At 42.6% G+C, this 18372-nt stretch overlaps 1 protein-coding gene across 2 annotated transcripts in view; it reads right to left on the bottom strand.

Annotated features, from left to right (window-relative positions):
• Positions 1-18372, bottom strand: part of NPSR1 (neuropeptide S receptor 1) — a 61843-nt gene that overhangs the window by 91 nt on the left and 43380 nt on the right. The window contains exons 5-9 of one of the 2 annotated variants that reach the window (XM_035890843.1): positions 14839-15040; positions 4562-4638; positions 2500-2589; positions 227-403; positions 1-13 (exon numbers count right to left, since the gene is read on the bottom strand). The exon at positions 1-13 is cut by the window's left edge and continues 91 nt beyond it. In XM_035890843.1, the coding sequence (XP_035746736.1) occupies positions 1-13; positions 227-403; positions 2500-2589; positions 4562-4638; positions 14839-15040 (559 nt within the window). Of the gene's footprint in view, positions 14-222; positions 404-2499; positions 2590-4561; positions 4639-14838; positions 15041-18372 lie in introns of both variants that reach the window. The other variant, XM_035890844.1, reaches the window with a different exon arrangement.

The following is an 18372-nucleotide window of genomic DNA, read 5'->3' as shown; positions in this document are numbered from 1 at the left end:
CCCCCCACCCCACCCCTAAATCATGTCCCTAAGCACCTCGTCTACCCGTCTTTTAAATACCTCCAGGGATGGGGACTTGACTCCTTCCCTGGGCAGCCTGTTCCAAGGCTTGACAACCCTTTAATTAAACTAGGTGAAAGCAAGTAGTCAGTTTAGGGACTGTGTTTATGTGTTCCCTCCCTTCTTGGGGGGTGTAGCCAGAGTGACAGAAAGGAGCAATACTTGAAAGGGGGGCAGAGGCGGTTGCTGAAGAGGCAGTAGATGAGGGGATTGATGGCACTGTTCAGGGCTGGCAGGTTCTGAATGATCACGGATGCGTAGAAGCGCTCTTTGGTCTCGGGGAGTATGTTGAAGTTGTCCAGAATATCAAAAAGAAAGTAAGGGCTCCAACAAAGAACAAACGCTGGAAGAAAGAGAGAGGAAGACCTTGCCATCAGATAGGCTGGCTATTTAGGGAGGGAAGTAATCGCACATCCATCGGCATTCATAACATATAAATATTTGTTCACGGGGAAAAAAAAATCTCCTTATTCAGGGTCTTATTTAAGAGAATAGTTACTAGATTGTGCTTTTATTTGTCTTTATTTTATTTTAATGCCCATAAAATATATTATGTGTTCTTCTCTAAGTGTTTAGAGTGCTCCCTCTAGACATATCGAGACACTTTTGAACACTACACAACACATAAAGGGTAAATAGGTAGCCAGTTAAAGCATCATAAGTTATAGCGAAGTGCTCTTTTAATGGTCCCCTGAGTGAGCAGCCAATCTAAATGCACACCACACCAACGTGCTGCTCCATGACAGTGCTGCCTGTCACAGCCACCTATTAAAAAAGGGCTCATTGACACCCAGGAGCAAGGAGCAACCCCCTTTCACACCACATCACGGCAGACCGGCGTGTCATCTGGCATGCTGGTTGGAGGTGCTGTCTATATGGAGCGTGTAGGAAGACTCTCTAATTGCTACACTGCAATTTGAGAGATGAATTTGGGGAAGAGGAAGAGAGGACTGCACTGTTCATGGCCCCTGCTTTTGTTCAGACGTGGCAGAAATAAAAGGCCATAGGTTCACCTTTATTTGCAGACATAGGGAATGAATCTTTCCATCACAAATTCCTGTCATCTCCTTTCACAAAGGCTTTTGATTAAAGATTTACATAGAAACATTGGGACAGGTGGTTCACTCAACTAAGCCATAGGTACCTGAGCTGCCAATATACAGGTATCTGTGCAGTCAGACACATGATCTCTCCCTGACCCAAATGAGACAGCAGAGTGACCCCATGCTTGCTTTCTTGTTGCAGTAATCAGTATTTCTCAGTTAGCCGAGCGCTCACTGAATGTGCAAGGAAGAGGTAAACTCCTCTCCTATTTTCTAGAGTTAGCCAAACCAGCAGTGTCTATGCACAGATACCAGCAAAATAACAATATGTGTTGTCAGTGTATAGATCATAGCACTGACTGTGCAGAAAACTTTAAGTGGCTTTAAAGAAATCCGTGAGTGTTAGGTGCCATAATCTGCACGTCAAGAGATGCTGGGTGCCTCATATTATCAAGGCCCTTTGAAATACTGAGCATCCAGGTGAGCTCTTGACATCTGATGGCGGTGCGATAGCGGTTGTTTCTGACAAAAGCTTTCTCCGATTGCCATGCGGAAAAGTTCAGACACAGAGAAGCTGTTCTTGGGCTTGTGAAAACCATGAATCACACCGGCCCCACTCATGTCTGCAGACACTAACTGCTAAACAGGGAGCTAAGCACCTCAGTGGTAGCTATTATCACAACATCATCCAATCTGAATTTTGTGTAGCATTGGAAAGAGCAGCGATCCCTTTTTCTGTGTTAGGGGATGGCTGTCAGCCCTTGGGAGTAAATAGCTTTGGTCGCCTTCCTGCCTGTCTCTGGCAGCTAATCACAAGCCCTGTGTGACGCTGCCTTTATTTATCGAGCTAGAATGTCAGCCTTCTAATTCCATCAGAATAATGTCATCTCCCTGGGAGACGGAAGACACCTGCACTGAGTCATCTGCTGCCCGGTCGGGAAAGGAGAGCTCGTTTTTCCCACCTCGGCAGGCAACACGCTTCTGACACCAAATTCAATTGCTCTGCATCCCTCCCCTCTCCTGCCGCTCCCTTCAGCCGCCCCAGCACCTACCATGCCACATGCAGTCTCTAAGCCTAAAAGACAACGTGGTTGCCAAGTCTTTTGGCAACCTGCATGGGAAGGAAATGACCCCTTCCTTTGTTCCTTTTAGGCGACGTCTCTCCTTTACTTTCTTTATGCACATTGAGGGGCTGTGTGTGCAATTCCATTTGAGGCTTATGCCTGAAATAGGAGCTTATCAGCCAGAGGAGAGGGGAAGGACAAGTCAAGGGGTCTAAGTAAAGCTCCCTCTCTGAGCCATCTACTGTGCTTTATTTGCTGATGATGGAGGGAGGTGAGGAAGGCCAGCTTCCCAGCGTCGGCATCTTCCCTAGCTTGTACGGCTTTTCACTTACCAAGGATAATTACGATGCTGTACTTGATTGCTTTCACTTTCGCCCTGGATATGAACCCACGACTGGTGTAGCCAGCAGAGGTTTTGCCACCTGGGGAAAGAACAATTCAGCAAGTAAAGGGGTAGGGCTGCCGCGTGGATGTGCCAGCGCAGACCTCTGCAGGCAGGGCAGCCATGCGTAGCCCATCCTTCCCTGCAGTCAGGCAGGGGCTCAGTACTTCCTGAAATTCGGAGGCTTGCAGACCTGCTCATCGGACACTCAAAACCTGAGCCATCCAAAATCAAAAGGGGAAATGTAAGCAGAAGAAATCTTTCCTGAAGAAGTGGCGGTTGGGTATTCCTGATCCTCGACACTCAGTCAGGGTCACCACCGCCTATGTGCCCAGCTGTTTCGGTCTAATAAAAACCACATGCCACCACAGCTCCAAAGACACAACCAGAGTCATGTTACAGGACATTTTCTGAAAGGAACAATTAAGAAAAGAGAAGAAACAACCTGGCAAAACAGACTACCTGTTCACTTTTAACCGCATTTCAGTCAGAAGGATTTTATAAGCTACATACTCCGTTCCCTTAACCTCTTACTCTTTTTGATGCTTTGGATAATCAGTCATGCATTTTGCTCTCCATGTTGACTCGGTAATGAAATATGAAATGCTGTTAGACTAGCTTTGTAGAAATGAAGTGTGGCTTGAATTGAGAAGCAAATTCTATTCAGTCTCACACCAAGGCTGGTTGATCTCATTTCCTCTGAAGTCCCACTAATGTCCCTGAGAATCAAGTTCCATATTTGAATAACAGTACCAGCATGATTGCAATAATATGCCTGATTTCATTATTAATGTCAATTTGCTGTTCATGTTGCTGGGTCAGAATAATTAGGTTCACCATAGTGAATCCACAAGAAGGTCATTTTTTATCAAAACCTCTTTAAACTCTTGTAGTCCAAACTTAGGACTGGAATTTTGATTACTGTAATTGGAAATAACTCTGTGTATACAACGTCTTGCACCTCTTATAAAAACAGCATATCAAGGCCGTGTAATTTGTAAAGAAAAAATATAAATAAAATTAATGTGGGGCTTGTTATCAGTGAAACATCCTATGTAGAAGTTTGAAATTAGTCCATATGTAATATTACTGGAAATTACTTGGTGATTTATAGAGCAGAATATACCTTCTGGATGAGGAGAATGACATTTGTTATTTTTTTTCAAGACTGGTTAATACTGATTGTGTCATGAAGGCAGGATGATTAGAAATCGGTCCTGCTCAAGCTTTTCAAAGAAGGGATAAATCTTAGATTATAGTTGACAGATGTCAGGTTATGACATAAGGATATCTGAATATGTGCAACATCACATTAGGACACTGCCTCCTGTACCAGACATGATCCACGGTCCTGCTTCAGGCAAGCACCAGCAACTCGGTCCCTGTGGTTTGATGTTTCCACTCACCACTTGGCTGCACTAACTGGTTGTGTGCTTGTACAGTTGTATTGTAAAATACATTAGCGTAAATTAACATACTTTTCTTCATGCTAATAGGAAAGGCAGCTGACAAGTGAGGATCTTGAAATGATGTGTGCTTTTTGCCAAAATAGCTCAGAACAGTCCAAAAAATATTTATGGTCTAGGGTGGAAAGCTCAGCTCATTTTATGGCTTTCCGTAGCCAGGAATTTCTGAGCTTGACCAAAATCCAGACTCGCAAGGGCATGTGAAAACACAGCAAAAGTGTTATCTAAGTATACGCTAGAAAAAAAATGATTCAGGAAATGGGCAAAGTTCTAGGGATAGGGATTCTAAATTCTAGAATAAGGATTTTTTTACTTTTTAATTCTTTTCTCTCAGATGTTTTCTGTCATTTCTCTAACGGGGATTTAGTGTCAAAGGAAAGAAGGTAAATAATGTAGAAAAGAGTTATGAATGAGCAATTACAGAAACCCCATTCCCACCGCATTGATGGGGGTCCAGCGTGACACCCCATGTCCAGGCATTCCCAGATTTGGGAGGACCAGCTGGATTAGGATTACGAAGGTGGAGAGACGTGTGCTGAGACTCACCAGGGCAACTGGATATGATGACAGCCTGAGCTTTGCTCTTCATCCAGATAGTTCGAATCACAATTAAGTATATGATGCTGCAGAAGGAAAAGAGTCATTGGTATTATGAGGCACAGTAAATTTAACTGACATCCGAGTCATTTGTACTCTATGAATACACTTATCTATATGTAAGGAGCTCATAGAGATGACGGGTCTGCATAGGAGTAATAATAGTAATGACAACAGCAATAACAAATAAAATATGACCCTCCATAGTAATTTTCAGAAGCAGATCTGAAGAGTTTTCACCATGGAAGTCGTCGTTGTTGTCCTGGCTTTGCTGATGTCAAATCTGAGGCTCAGAGGAATGCAATGCTTTGGCCAGGATCTCATAGGCAAGAGCTCAGTGGGGATGTTGAGTTAGCTGAGGCCACATCTGCCTGGGTACCAGCCCCAGGATACTAGCCCTGAAATGGGGGGGAGCGAGGGGAGGGACCTGGTTTGCCTGTGTGTACACTTCTCTTTTGGTGTTACTTTGCGAGTATGAAGCTGACGAATAAAATGGTAACCTGGGGAAATGCTGTTAAATATGGCAGTGCTTGCTTTCAGGTCTCAAGGTCCTGGGATGGAAACTGAGGAGGACAGAATGATTGGGTAGATGGGAAGAGTTAGATGATTCAAAACTAGATCCACCATAATTTGTATATTTAGAGGGGACTATACATATACTTTCAATGGGAAAGATGAAAAGTGCCCCAGTCCACAATGACCTCAGACACTTATGACCTTTCCCTAGGTGATAACAACCCTGGAATTCTATTTAATTTAATATAAAATAACTCCTTAAAGCTGAAGAGCTGTTTGAACCCACATCCTGGATGAGGATGTTACCTTTTCAGCAGCTTACACAAAAAAAAATCCGAGGCCTTTCTCTGTCTGCCTTTTCTCCTGCAAGCGTGCATAACGTCCAGCTAAAATCACTAAGCAACAGCACACTTTTGACTGGTGTTTTCCATTTTAGTCTGCTAAAGAAGGCAAAAATAATTTAAAAATATTTCAGCTAATGCACTTGGGCCGCCGTGTTTTCCTGATGTAAAACCCAAGCATCATAACAGAAGTTGTCGTGTGCTGTTTGCAGTACAGCGCAGTGTTTTCGGGGGCCTGAGGCAGCCTGACCATTAATTGCCATAAACCTCAGTGATGACTCTGTGAAAAAGGTGCAACTAGGGAGATTATTCCAGGGTGTTTTATAGAGACAAAAACGTGGGGTTTTTTTGTCTAAAACCATGTGGGTTTCTTTTTATTATCAGAAGAGACATTATTATTATTATTAGAAATTTCCTACAGCACCCTCAATTCCTAGACACGCTTGCAAAGGTAGCATTTGTGTGCCTTAGAGAATTCCTTTCTGTGGAAGTTTGAGCCATCTGCTTTCCAGCCTCAATAGGTTAGAGCTGGAAATTCAGTGTCCAAGTCCAGGCTGCGCAGCAGAGCAGTCGCGTACTTGCCCAGTGAGGGTTTTGCATGCATCTGCCACGGACTCCAGCTTGCCCTCCTTAATCCCTTCAAAGGTCCGGCATGGCTCCCAGCTGACTTGAACATTTTCCTTTTATCTCCTGGCTTTTCAAGAGCCCGTTTATTTATCAGCTGGTACGCTTGAGAGTTCCTTTGTACTTTGTACTGACAATAGTGGAAAATTCATGTATCATTTCTCCTTTGATTGCTCCAATGAATAAGAATGTACGACAACGATAACTGTTGTCATCTCAAGAAAATTTCCAGCCAGCTCCTAAAAGTCCTGCTTCTATTTTCTCCCTAGCCTGCTATCTCTAGCCTGACCTTTTTATTTGCAGCTGAAACCTTATCCCCTCTGATACAGACCTGCATGCGTCCATGCCTAAGCATTAGGATGAAGGAGCCTAACTCCCTAGTCAGAAAAGTCAGACTCCCTGCTTCCAGCTAAGTGCCACAAGGATTGAATTGTGAAGCCAGGCTCCTCACTCGCTTTCCCTCCGATCCCAGAAATCCTGCCTCTTGGCTGCAGAGCCTGGTAGGAGCATCCCTTTCACCAGATGCAGTTACAGCAGCTGTCTTCTTCACTTGGCATTTCACGTATGAGATTACATGCTGTTTCATTTGAATCCTTCATTTTTAGAAGTCCAGGGGAAAGTTTAATTCCTGGTTTAATCCAGTGGCTTCTAAAGTGATGCCAGCATAGTGGATTTGTGCTGGTGTTTTTGCCTCTTTTCATCTTTCCTGTCTCTGTAGCTGGATCCACTGGAGCCTTCCTTATTGGGAGGGGACCAGAGGTGGTGTAAAGCTGCTCAGGGTGGGTGTCAGGAAAGAAGAGTCACTTGTCATGCCAGGTATGCTTCCCAGCAACTGTTTTGCCAGCCACAATTATGCCTTTGTGCTTTGATCTCTCTGGGACTCCAGATCTTATTAGTGACTAATCTTTTTTTATTTTTTTTTTTCCCCAGCTATGCTGGCATGGGTCTAAGAAACTGGAGTTTCCAGAAATGTGTCACCCAAAGCTTAAGATCATAAAAGGCATCTGCATGTGTGTTTCAAAGCCACAACAATAAAAAGAGAGCACTTACGGAACAGAAATTGTATTGTTTTTACAAGAGAAAAGCAGGTTTTTTTCCAGAATGCATTTGTCACTTCTTTCTTTCTGTAAAAGGTGGTTGGAGGAGGATGTGGAGGTTGGTGACATCTCAAAGGGTGGGAAGAAATTCCCACTTGATGGAAAACGATGTGGCAGATGAGCAAAGAGTAGCAGGGGACAAATGACAACCGTCATTCAGATGGACAGGAGGGTGTTCGGCAGCGGCCGGCGCCATTCTGACCATATCGTAATCTCTGTTTCCTTCCTCTCAAAATCAAGCTGCTCAGCCTTCCCTGCCGCGACGCGAAAGCACGCCGTACACATTGCCACAAGCCTCATTTTCCAGCACATGTAACATGCCTGCTCGCTCTTGTCTCCACTGAAAACATCAGGAGATGTGATGTATAGTTCGTCAGGTCCAGATGTTGTCAGGTTTCTTGGTGTCTATAAGTGCGTGGTGCGCCGGTCTTCCAGCCCTCACTGGGGATTCTTGGGGGCTATATAAACATGTGTGGTAGTCATTTTAATGCACACTATGATATTAAAATACTGTCTGAGTTGTTGTGGCCCATTATTTGTAGGTGAGAAACTAAAGACATGGAAAAGTGCTCAGGTGGAGTAGTCAAACCTGGTTGGAAAAATAATCCAAGTCTTTTTGAAAAGAAGCTGCTCAGGCTTTGAGGACCACAGGATAGAAAGGACATGCTGTTGATCTGAAAATGCAGTGATTTTTCTAGCCCTGATAAGATGCATGTCTGGAGAGGTGGCAAGAAAATACAAGAATCTGGTTCAGACTACGAATGTATCTCAGCAAATTAAATTCATTGCATCTCCAAAAGCAATTTAGCTTGATCCAAATTCTGAAGGACTAAGGTGCATGTTCATTGTAGCGTGTTATTAGTTAATGGTGTTGTTTAATATGGCCCCATTGGTAATTATAGCATTCTTTGTCCATGTAAATAACTAACTTATGGTTAGTCATACAAATGCTACCATGAATAGTCCCACTCCATCTTTATTTTTAATTCATAGATCACTTTTGTTTTGGAAAATAAAATGTCTCTGGTAAAGCTATGTATCAATATTAACAATCATAAGAGTTATTGATCTGCCCGCTCTTTAAACACAGATTTTTTTTTTAAACAAATGATTCAATTATGATAGCGTCCTACCTAGCCTCAGTATTTACTAGTAAAATGAGCCTTTACCATGGCAAAAAGTACACTTAAGCTCCCTGCTAATTGCTTGTATTTATCATCCAGCATTGCCTATTGTTCCTCGTACTTTATTTGTGCAAAGTGATGCAGCTGCGTTATGTTTTATGGTAGCTAATTTACAGCACTATTTATCCAAAGACAAAAGGCATATGTAAATTCATCTGAACAAGCCATTATAGGCATGTGTAATGGGTAAGCTAATAGATGGGCAGCTATTAGAACGTATGTGCAAGATCTAGGCTTTTTTATTTAGAAATGGAAATTGCAGGCAAAAATGATTGTGCTTGCTGAATCAAGCTCAAAAAAAGACCTTTGGTATTTTTATTAATGGTATTTTTATTCCTTTTATTTGATTTAATTCAGACAAATACCTTTTAGTTAATCTATTTTTTATTTCATTGCAATGCCTTGGGTTTAGTGCTATATTTTTCCTTTTAGCTGATTCTGGTTTTTTTTCTCTTCTAATTATTTTTCTGCTGCTCCAAAGCCAATGTTCTCTTTGGGGTTTTGATTTTAAACAGCAGATGGATATTTTTTTCTCCGTGCTTCAAGAGGAACTTTTGCAAGTTTTTTTTAATCTGAATTTGGAATTATATTAGATAAATGCCTATGTATTACATTTATCAGGTTGAAATATAAGAAATATATTTGGCAACCATGAATAACAGCCAAAAAGGACTCTGAATTTTTGGATACTCAAGTGCCAGAATATAATTATGGTTTGGCACAGAGTAGCGATATAGATTAGAAACCCAGTAGCTCTCCTGTTTCCCCATCACAGGACATGAGGGGCCCAGGTGCAAATATTTGCAGAAGCGAAGCCTGTAATGCTGTTTTGACCCATATTTAACCTCTGTTCAGCAATGGCCCAGAGGTATTCAACTATCACAGATACTATTTGAGCTTTGCTTGGCATATCTTGGCGTAGGGGACACAGCTTTGGTTATAGCTGGTGACACCTGTCCCAGAATAGGAGAGAACTAATTACTGCAGGTCGCCTAGTTTTTTTTCTGAATTTTCTGGGTTTTGGTAGGTTGACAATATCAGCTGCAGAAAAAATGGTAGATTAGTCTAAATAAAAGGGAAGAACGGGCCAATTTTTTAAGAACTGTAAAGAACCTGATGCAGGATCTGTGGCTCTCCTTGACTGACACCGAGATAGCGGGGAGGAGGGGAGCTTGTACACGAAAAGAACAAATATTCTCCCCTTTTCTCAGCTCTCAAAGATAACCACACACTTGGGTTAAAAATCTGATCACAGCTTTTCATTCTCTTTTCATTATTCAGGTCTTGTTCATTTGTATTAGATAAAAAACTCACCACAAAACCATAAGCTGTTTGATAACTGATTGCTGATTCTCCAGTCGTGAAGAAGAGGTGGGAACAGCCCTCCCAAATATTTAAATCTTTCGGGGCTGTTGCAGTTTTGTTCATAGATTGCCTTTTTTATATACATGTTAAAAAAAAAGAAGGGACAGATTGCTGTTTTCTCCTGGTTCGTATTTTGGGTTGGAATCTATAGGGTTTGCTCACACGGCGTCGGGGGGATTAGCTCATTGGTGGAAGGGTTTTCCAGACTGAACGTAAGGTTATCAGCTAAATAATTCATTCCACAGGCTGCGGTGTTATGAATAACACAACTCCTGTGGGTTAGTTGAAGGCTGCATCAGGAACATGTGAGATCAGCTCTGCCGAGAGAGATGAGGAATGGATGAGAGAAGCTTAAAAGATGAGAGTACCTGGACTGTAGCAAGTGAAAACCGCTCAGCAAAGCGGCCTATCTAGTGTGGAATTAAGTCCTGCACCTGAAAAGTAAAATTTTATCCTTTGTATGCACTTTGGATGAACTGCGCCAGAAAAAGTGCTGTCATCAGTGAACTGCTTTGCTCTAGAGGTTAGGTTCTCAGCAGATTCAGCCGGCAGAACTAATTAAGAATTAACTCCGCCAGCCAGTGTCCCACATTGCGTCAGGCACCTGCCGTGCAGCTAAGTCAGAGTGCTTCGGTAGAGAAAATAGAGGCGCTGTGCAAACAAAATGAATTATTGCAGAAAAGGCTGTATTCTTTCCCTGCGCGCATCCTGCCTCGCTTCCTCAGTACGTGTGGCATGTGCCTTGGCTGCTGGTTTTTATTCGCATTCCCAGCTTCTTAGAAACTGATCCGTGACTTTTCAGTCGCACATTTATGGTTTGTCTCTCCATCGTTATGTTGCGGCCTTTTTTTAATAATGTCTTCAGCTAAAGGCCATTAAATTTAAACAATCGCAAAATGTCTTCCTCCATTTACTGAATAACACCTTTTGTTTTTATAATTAATCTTTTGGCAGAGTAACACACAACTACAACATACACAATCTCTCTTACTCACCCTTATGAAACAGCATCTCGTTTGTCATCAAACCTACTGTGCGTCTGAAAGGATTTGGTGGAACAAAACTTGTGCAGGGAAATTGAGTCCCTGAAGATGTTGAACAGCCATTCCTGCCATTCTTCAGCTGCAAACTGCTTAGCAGAGTATTTATATGCTGCAGCCACATTAGGTGGATTAGCTTTAAACTCCTGGACTGCCAAGAAATCTTAAAGAAATAGATGTCACGCCTTGAGGCTATGTTGACACATGGTTTACAGATGCATCAGCTGGGAAGTTGCAACCCTCAGTCGTATGCTTGAGACTTGAAAAAAATGTTCTAAAGAAATAGCCAGTTCTTTCCAAACTGCATGGCATTCATTCATAATGTCTCTGCTGACCTTGCCCTGATGGTAATCCTCTTTTTATATGGTTTTAGAAAATCCTCTCTATTCTGAAGAAAATAGTGTCACTGACAACTAGAAATAAATGGGCACAAAAAAATCCTCCCTTGCCTCACCCTCCTTCCCTTCTCCCGGTGCCCAATACCACTTAGGGTCTGTCAAGAATTTGACTTCTGCTGACAAGGATGTGGGAGCATTTGTGTTAGTGTGCACCAAAACCAGCAACGTGTTTGGGCAGGCAACGGGCACCGCTCTGCCCCACGGCCCGTGTTTTAAGTTCCTGTCCTGCCATAAACTTCTCATGTGAAAGTCGCTTAAGGTTAAAGCCGCAAAAATTTTAGGATGTCTCAGCTGTCAGGGCAATCTCGTGAAATGCCAGTTGCACTGACTTCCCCTTCCCCTCACGTCTTCATCGCCTCCTTGCTTCTGGGGATTTACTGTAGAGCAAGTCACAGAGCTGATCTGGAATGAATATCTTCCTCTGGCAGGGCGGAGGGGAGCATCATGTCAGCGGCTCTGAAAAACGTGTTGCTATGTAGCTTGCCTTTCCTCGCCAAACGAGTATATATGCCATGTAAAAAAGGAGTGGCTCATCTGGAATAGCAAGTGTGTGAATCTGTAAGTTTGAGTGTGAAAGAGATGTTTCACACACCTGGGGAATGACTGGTAACGGGACAGGCTATGGGCCTTTTTCCTAAAACACTTCAGATGCTGGCTAGAATTTCCTGATTGCTAGCTAGTGGAGAAAATTCCTAACAAAACTCCTCTCATAGTAACAGCCAACATCAAAGTTTTCTAGTGCCATTTCTTTTGCGCAGTTAAATTACTTTTTGTCTCTTCTTTGCATGCTTATTCTTTTTGCTGCTGGTGCTGGGCTGCAGATCCACCCACATTTATTTCTTTTTTACATATTCCCAAGAATATTTTTTTTGGTTTATTTAAAACTAGGCTGGTTTTAAGGTACAGGAAAACATACAAAGAGAAATGACCCTGTCAAGGAAGGAAGAGCAATTGGACAATCTCGGAGTAGTTTTTCTCGATCACTATCATGTCCTTTTTTTAAGGAGAATCATAGAATGTTTTGGGTTGGAAGAGACCCCTAGAGGTCATCTAGTCCAACCCCTCTGCAGTGAGCAGGGACACCGCTAACCAGATCAGGTTGCTCAGAGCCCCATCCAACCTGCCCTTGAATGTTTCCAGGGGTGGGGTGTCCACTACCTCTCTGGGCAACCCGTTCCAGAACTTTTCATGATTTTGTTTGTTATATCTGGGCAATCTGGCACAAAAATGGAAGGTTTAGCAAACTGATGTGTTATGAGAAAAGTACAAAAATTGTCCCTTCTCTCTAGGGAGCAGTATTGGTCAGTGTTGAATCCATATCAAAAAGTCAGCTAGATGAGTTCAAGCACCACATGGTTTTGATTCTATTAGAGATAAATTTGTTGCCATTAGAAGCTGCAGAATTTTGGGCGTGTTTGGGCTTTGTACGTGTTTGGGCTTCCAAAAGTGAATGGCTGTGGCCGTAGTTAATTAGAAGGGAGTCCCAATGAAGGACAAGGGTTATAACAGCAGTGCGCTGGCTAGAAGCAGATTTTGAGTGAAGTTCATGTTTCCAAATGACTCATGTGCCATCAGAGGAACCCTATTGAACTTCCTGTTAAAAATGGAAAATAAGGTTTAGGTGGAGCTTTCCATCCTTAGAGATACCAAAAAGACTTGATCAGCTGGGTAGAGGAAGAACCTGGGCAGTGAGATCTTGGAGGAAGGGGAGTATGTCTGACAAAAGAAGCGGTGGGTGCCTTTTGTTTTTAACATATAGAAAGGCGTAAGAACAAAAGTAGCCACAGGTAAGAAACATTCATAGGTGACTCAGTTGCCCAGCGTTCCTGCCCCGAGGGTTCTTCTACCTGAGTCTGCGATAGGTCCTTCCTTACGACTGCTACATGGTTCCCAGTCTGGTACCTGAGTGGTGAAGGAAGGAAGAGCTGTTTAATAATTTAATAAACTGTTTAAGAGGAAATGGCCTCAAGATGCACCAGGGGAGGTTTAGATTGGACATTAGGAAAAATTTCTTCAGCAAAAGGGTTGTCAAGCACTGGAATAGGCTGCCCAGGGAAGTGGTCGAGTCCCCATCCATGGAGGTATTTAAAAGACGGGCAGAGGATGTGCTTAAGGACATGGTGGCAGTGGGATGGCATTGTTAGGTTAACGGTTGGACTTGATGATCTTAAAGGTCTTTTCCAACCTAAATGATTCTAATTTAATCTCTGTCCCGAGCAGTGATCACTCTCCCCCTGGCCAACTCTCCCCAAGCATGATGTCATATGGCATGGAACAGCCCTTTGGCCAGTTGGGGTCAGCTGTCCTGGCTGTGCCCCCTCCCAGCTTCTTGTGCACCTGGCAGAGCATGGGAAGCTGAAAAGTCCTTGATTTAGTGTAAGCACTGCTTAGCAACAACTAAACCATCAGTGTGTTATCAATGTCATTCTCATACAAAATCCAAAACACAGCACTACACCAGCTACTCTATCCCAGCCGAAATCAGGACAAAATGGTAAGAAACTTCAAGGCACAATTCAACTGGAAAGCAACTGAAACCGGGACATGCTCTTTACTATTTAGGTTATGTAGCCAGTACTGTCATCATCTAGAAAAGATCAGCCCACCACCACCTCACCTGAGGTGCTAATGAGCAGGAAGCTAATGGAGACTCATGGCTCACCACCTGCTGGAAAAGCAGATTGACCAAGAGACATGTCCAAGAGCCATGGAGACATAGTTCCTCTCTCACAGCCCAAACAGTTGTTATCAAATTAGGGGGGAAAAAAGAAGTCCTAGCAAGTCTTCTTTGCCACAAAGAAGAAGAGATGGACACCAAGAAATCCTATTGTAACCTTGCTACTGAAAGAGAATAAAAGGGAAAGAAAGGAAAGGGCTGAGAGAGAAAGTTACTGCCGTGGGCAGCCTTTTGAGGCAGTTAAGAAGCCTCACTCCCCTTCCACATCAGTTTTTGACTGCTCCTTTGCATTGGTGGCTCCTCATGGCTAGATGATTTTCGTTTAACAGCAGCTAATGGTAGTGCCCCAGAGGCAGGCAATAAAATTCACTGATCGCTAAGCACAGTCTGCGATATTGGTTGATCTCAGTTTAAAATAGATTCTGCTGCAGATCGTCTTTGTGATTTTGGGTGAATCAGTCTCGAATATTTGCAGCTCAGGATTCCCATTACAAAATGGGTACAATTTTATTTGCTTGTATTTTAGGAGTGGTTGGCATCTTCAAACGCTTGGAGATGTCTTTCCGATCCCAGTTAAGAAACACTCTTCTAGTACTACAAAGCTTGAGAGCACTTTAAGTTAATTTTAGTTTAATTAGCGTTAAGTGTGGTTTCCTGTTCTTTTATTAAAATTATGTTTTGCTGTAATAGCTAGATGTTCATACTGGTTTTATAAAGATATGTTTCAAGCCTGAATCTGTGGAGATAAGTGGACACACTTAGAGATTCAGTCCTCTTTTAGAGAAAATGTTTCTGGCTATTAATACCTCATGGAGAACACCCAGGGCAAGTATGGTGACCCATGCATTATGTGATAAAAATCAAAGCAGCTATAAGGCAGGTGTGGAAATGAAATCATAATGAATGAGTAGAAATTAAAGCATTAAGCTGATTGCACACTTGACAGCTTTCACCACACGCTTGCTGACTGCGGTTCAGGCTTACCTGATGATGATCAGGGGAATGAAGTACACCAGGAAAGCCACCACTGTCATGTAGGGTATCCAGTAGGAGTCATCAGGCCAGAGAGCCCAGCACTGCACTTCCCCATTGGAGAGCTGCCGCTTCCCAAAAATAATGAGAGTCGGTATGGAAAACAGGAAGGAGAGGCTCCAGGCCACTCCAATAAGAACTTTCGCCTGTCTTTCTGCGCAACAGAGTCAAACAGACGGTGTTAATGGGGGTGCTGGTGCCACTGGCCCCTTGTAGCAGTACTGATAGAAAGGCAGGGTGGAGGAGGAAACTGGGTGAAGAAAGGGAATTTGGGGGTGCAGCTGGCTGATGCTGAAAAGACTGCAGAGGAGAATGGGGATTTCACCTCTTTCTCATGATAAAAAGTCGTGTCGTTAGGCCCTGTATTTTACATGTTTTATTTAAAGATGCTAAGGGTCCATTGAGTCTGAAAGGCTATGAGAAAGGCACTGGTCAGGGTCAGCAAGTCAGAAACATGAGATGTAAATGGTTCCGCTATGCCAGCAAGGCAACACCCACCATTAATGAATGCAAAGGACCACAGGCCTGCCCTGCTGCACGCTTTTACCCTGGCACAACAAAGCAGCGGTCAGTAGGAGGACACAGAGACAGAAAAGAAGGAGTCCTTGTGCTACAGATAACAGAATAAGGCTTGAGACTGGGAAGGGTTACTTAAAATGTAAACTGGGTTGGAGTGTACTGGATGTACTGGCAGGGGAAATGTCGTCCTTGGACTAGAAATTAAACATTTTGATGCACCTCGAAGTGAGAAAGCTCGCAAAACATTTCCTATCCTGAAGAGAAAAAGCCTCATTTCAGGATCGGAACAAAACTGCACAACCATCTGCATTTGCCTCCAGCTGCAACTTTACTGGCCCAAAGAAACATGGTCCTGGAGAGCCTGGACATCTCCTGCAGTTCTCTGTATCATGGCAGGCACCAAATCCATTTCCTGTTGATGGGCATATGCCCAAGCCATACCAAGGGTGTACTGCTAACCGTGAGACAAGGGCAGATGATGGTGCTCAAGTGCTCAGCCCTGTTTTATCTGCCACAACAGACACTGACTAAGAGATCCTGCTGGACCTCATGGTGAAGAACAAAAGCTGAAGGATCCTAAAACATTTAGCAGGTTTGGGGTACTGCTTCCCCTTGACTTCTGGACCCCCCCACTGCCAAGTGGGGAAAACTGGTGGGAAACCAAATGATGCCTGGTGGCACCCATGAGATTTTGTAAAAATCAATGGGTTGGAGCAAACAGTCCCAAGGCTTTCATTTTGACAAATCTGCATCTTCTGGCTAAAATCCAGGTAGCTCTAGCCAAAAAGTGTGGGGGAAAAGGGATGATCTGTGGAGTACCAGTGATTCTCAGCAGCAGTTATTCCTCCTGAGTCGGATTGCTAGAGGAACAGATGGGGACAGATTTTTTGATCTGGGAAGCTTTGGTGTTGAAATACTTTATTGTCCTACAAAACACCCGGGGTTGTGTGTGAAATAGAAAATCGCTTTAAATTATGCATATCAAGAAGAACGTCTTTCCTTCTTGAGCTCAAAAAGCAATATGAAAGCATGTGGGAGAAACATTCAAAAAGTAATTTTATGCTTTATAAAACATCAGTTGCAAATATTCACTTATCCTGCTCATTTTTAAATGCTACCCACGTTCAGCAAAATACGGTTTTGCTAATCTAGGGCTTCAGGGAACTCTGATGACATCTACATAAGTGAGAGGGTTAGATTAAGTCTATAAATATTGCACAGGCAAAGTAGAGCTGTAAAGTTTCCCAAAGCATAACGGAATAAACTTAGCAAAAGAGTAAGTTCCACAAAATATTTCCTGACAGAAAGGGCTTTTCAGTTCTGAGCTAGATACTTAAGCTACATACTTATAAGCATCGGTGGAGCCCACCTGTCTATTTCTAAGGGGAAAAGATCATACCTGGATAATATATTTTATTTTTTGCACTGTGTAGTGACACACTTAATTTGAAGAAAAGAGCACAATTTGGGTTGGGCAAGAGTAGTAGTTTATCTTTGTGTTTTAGAAAACCTTACCTGCAATGTTAATTTAATTTTGTTTTTTAAATGTCCCTCGTGTTTGGTAGAATATGGCCTTGCTAGTCTAAAGGGTTTTACAGGGCACTGAGAGCATCTAGGTGAGAAGACTTTTATTTTATCAGACTAATGTTAATTGGCTGCCTCATAAGCAGGGGTTTTTTATCTTGTTTTTTTTTGTAAATGCTCTAATATGCTCTAAATGCCAGCAAATCATAGAACTGCATCAATTATAAAAGGAATCAAATAAATAACAGCTTTTGAAATATGATATTCTATTCAGCCAGTCTCAGTATTTTCCTTTGAAAACAATATTGCTCTTTAAATGGAGAGTTTTTCGTACGGGGGTGGTTAAGGCTAATGCCCAGGGTTGGAGCGGGAATCTCAGTCGTGAGCTCTGGCACTGACTCTCCCAAAGGACGTCTTCATGGCACCGTCCCCTTCACTCTGCTTCCACCATCCAGCGGGTTTGTGCATGTCTGCCTGCTCCCAGCAGCCTGTGGCGGGGAGGCACCTCTTGTGAGGAGTTTTGCTCCCCACTACCATGAACAGCAATACTATGCAATATAAAGCGAGTGCCATCTTAAAATCAGGTTTTAAATCCAGAGGGAGTGAGCTGTTCCAGGATCTTATTGATCTGATGGACTTTGGTGTCATTTGCAGCCCAAAGCCATGCAAGGGACAGTTTACACCTACTTGGGTTTTGTCTTTTACTTAAGCAGTTCTGTGGTGCCTGTTGCTTAGTTTGTATACTGTTTGCATATATCTTTTCAACACAGTGAAATATTCATAAAATGCCTTCTGTTATAACTTCTCAGTTTCTTATCTTTTCAGTCTTTATTTTAAGATTTTTTGAATTACCCTTTTGGTTATTGAATAAGGTACCTCATACAGTAAAAGCATTAGGATTGGAATGTACCATTCTTCTACATCCTGCACTTTCTGTGGTCATTTATTTATTCACAAAGTGAGAATAAAATATTTAACTGTTTAAGGTTGTTTTTTTTAGAAGCCATGCAAAGTACAGCTCATTGCAAATGTTTTTTAACCTGACTTGAGGCTAGTAACTAAACCACAACTTAAAAAACATAGTTTGACATTTTCAAAGCAAAATGTTTGATTTTTTTTTCCAAAATTATATTTCAAGGCTACATGGAAACATAATTTATAAAATTGATAAGGAGAAACAACTCTTTTGTTTCTTGACTGAAGGATTTGGGGGGATGAGTGTTTCATTTTGGAAAGAAAATTGCCAAAAGTTGACTCAGAACTGTTTGTAAAGTTTCTCTGTGTCATCACCAATGACAAAGTTCTGTAAATCTCCCCATTCTCTGCATACAGAACAGCTAAGAGCGCATTTAAAAAGCTCCCCACATGACACCTCTGCTAGGAATAGCTGGGTGCAAAAGGTGAATATTTATGTATATTCCAGGATGTTGCTATGGTAAATAC

Source organism: Egretta garzetta, unplaced genomic scaffold (genome assembly GCF_000687185.1).
Source record: "Egretta garzetta isolate BGI_Z169 unplaced genomic scaffold, ASM68718v1 scaffold713, whole genome shotgun sequence".
Classification (NCBI taxonomy): domain Eukaryota; kingdom Metazoa; phylum Chordata; class Aves; order Pelecaniformes; family Ardeidae; genus Egretta; species Egretta garzetta.
This window is presented reverse-complemented; position numbering and strand designations above follow the sequence as displayed.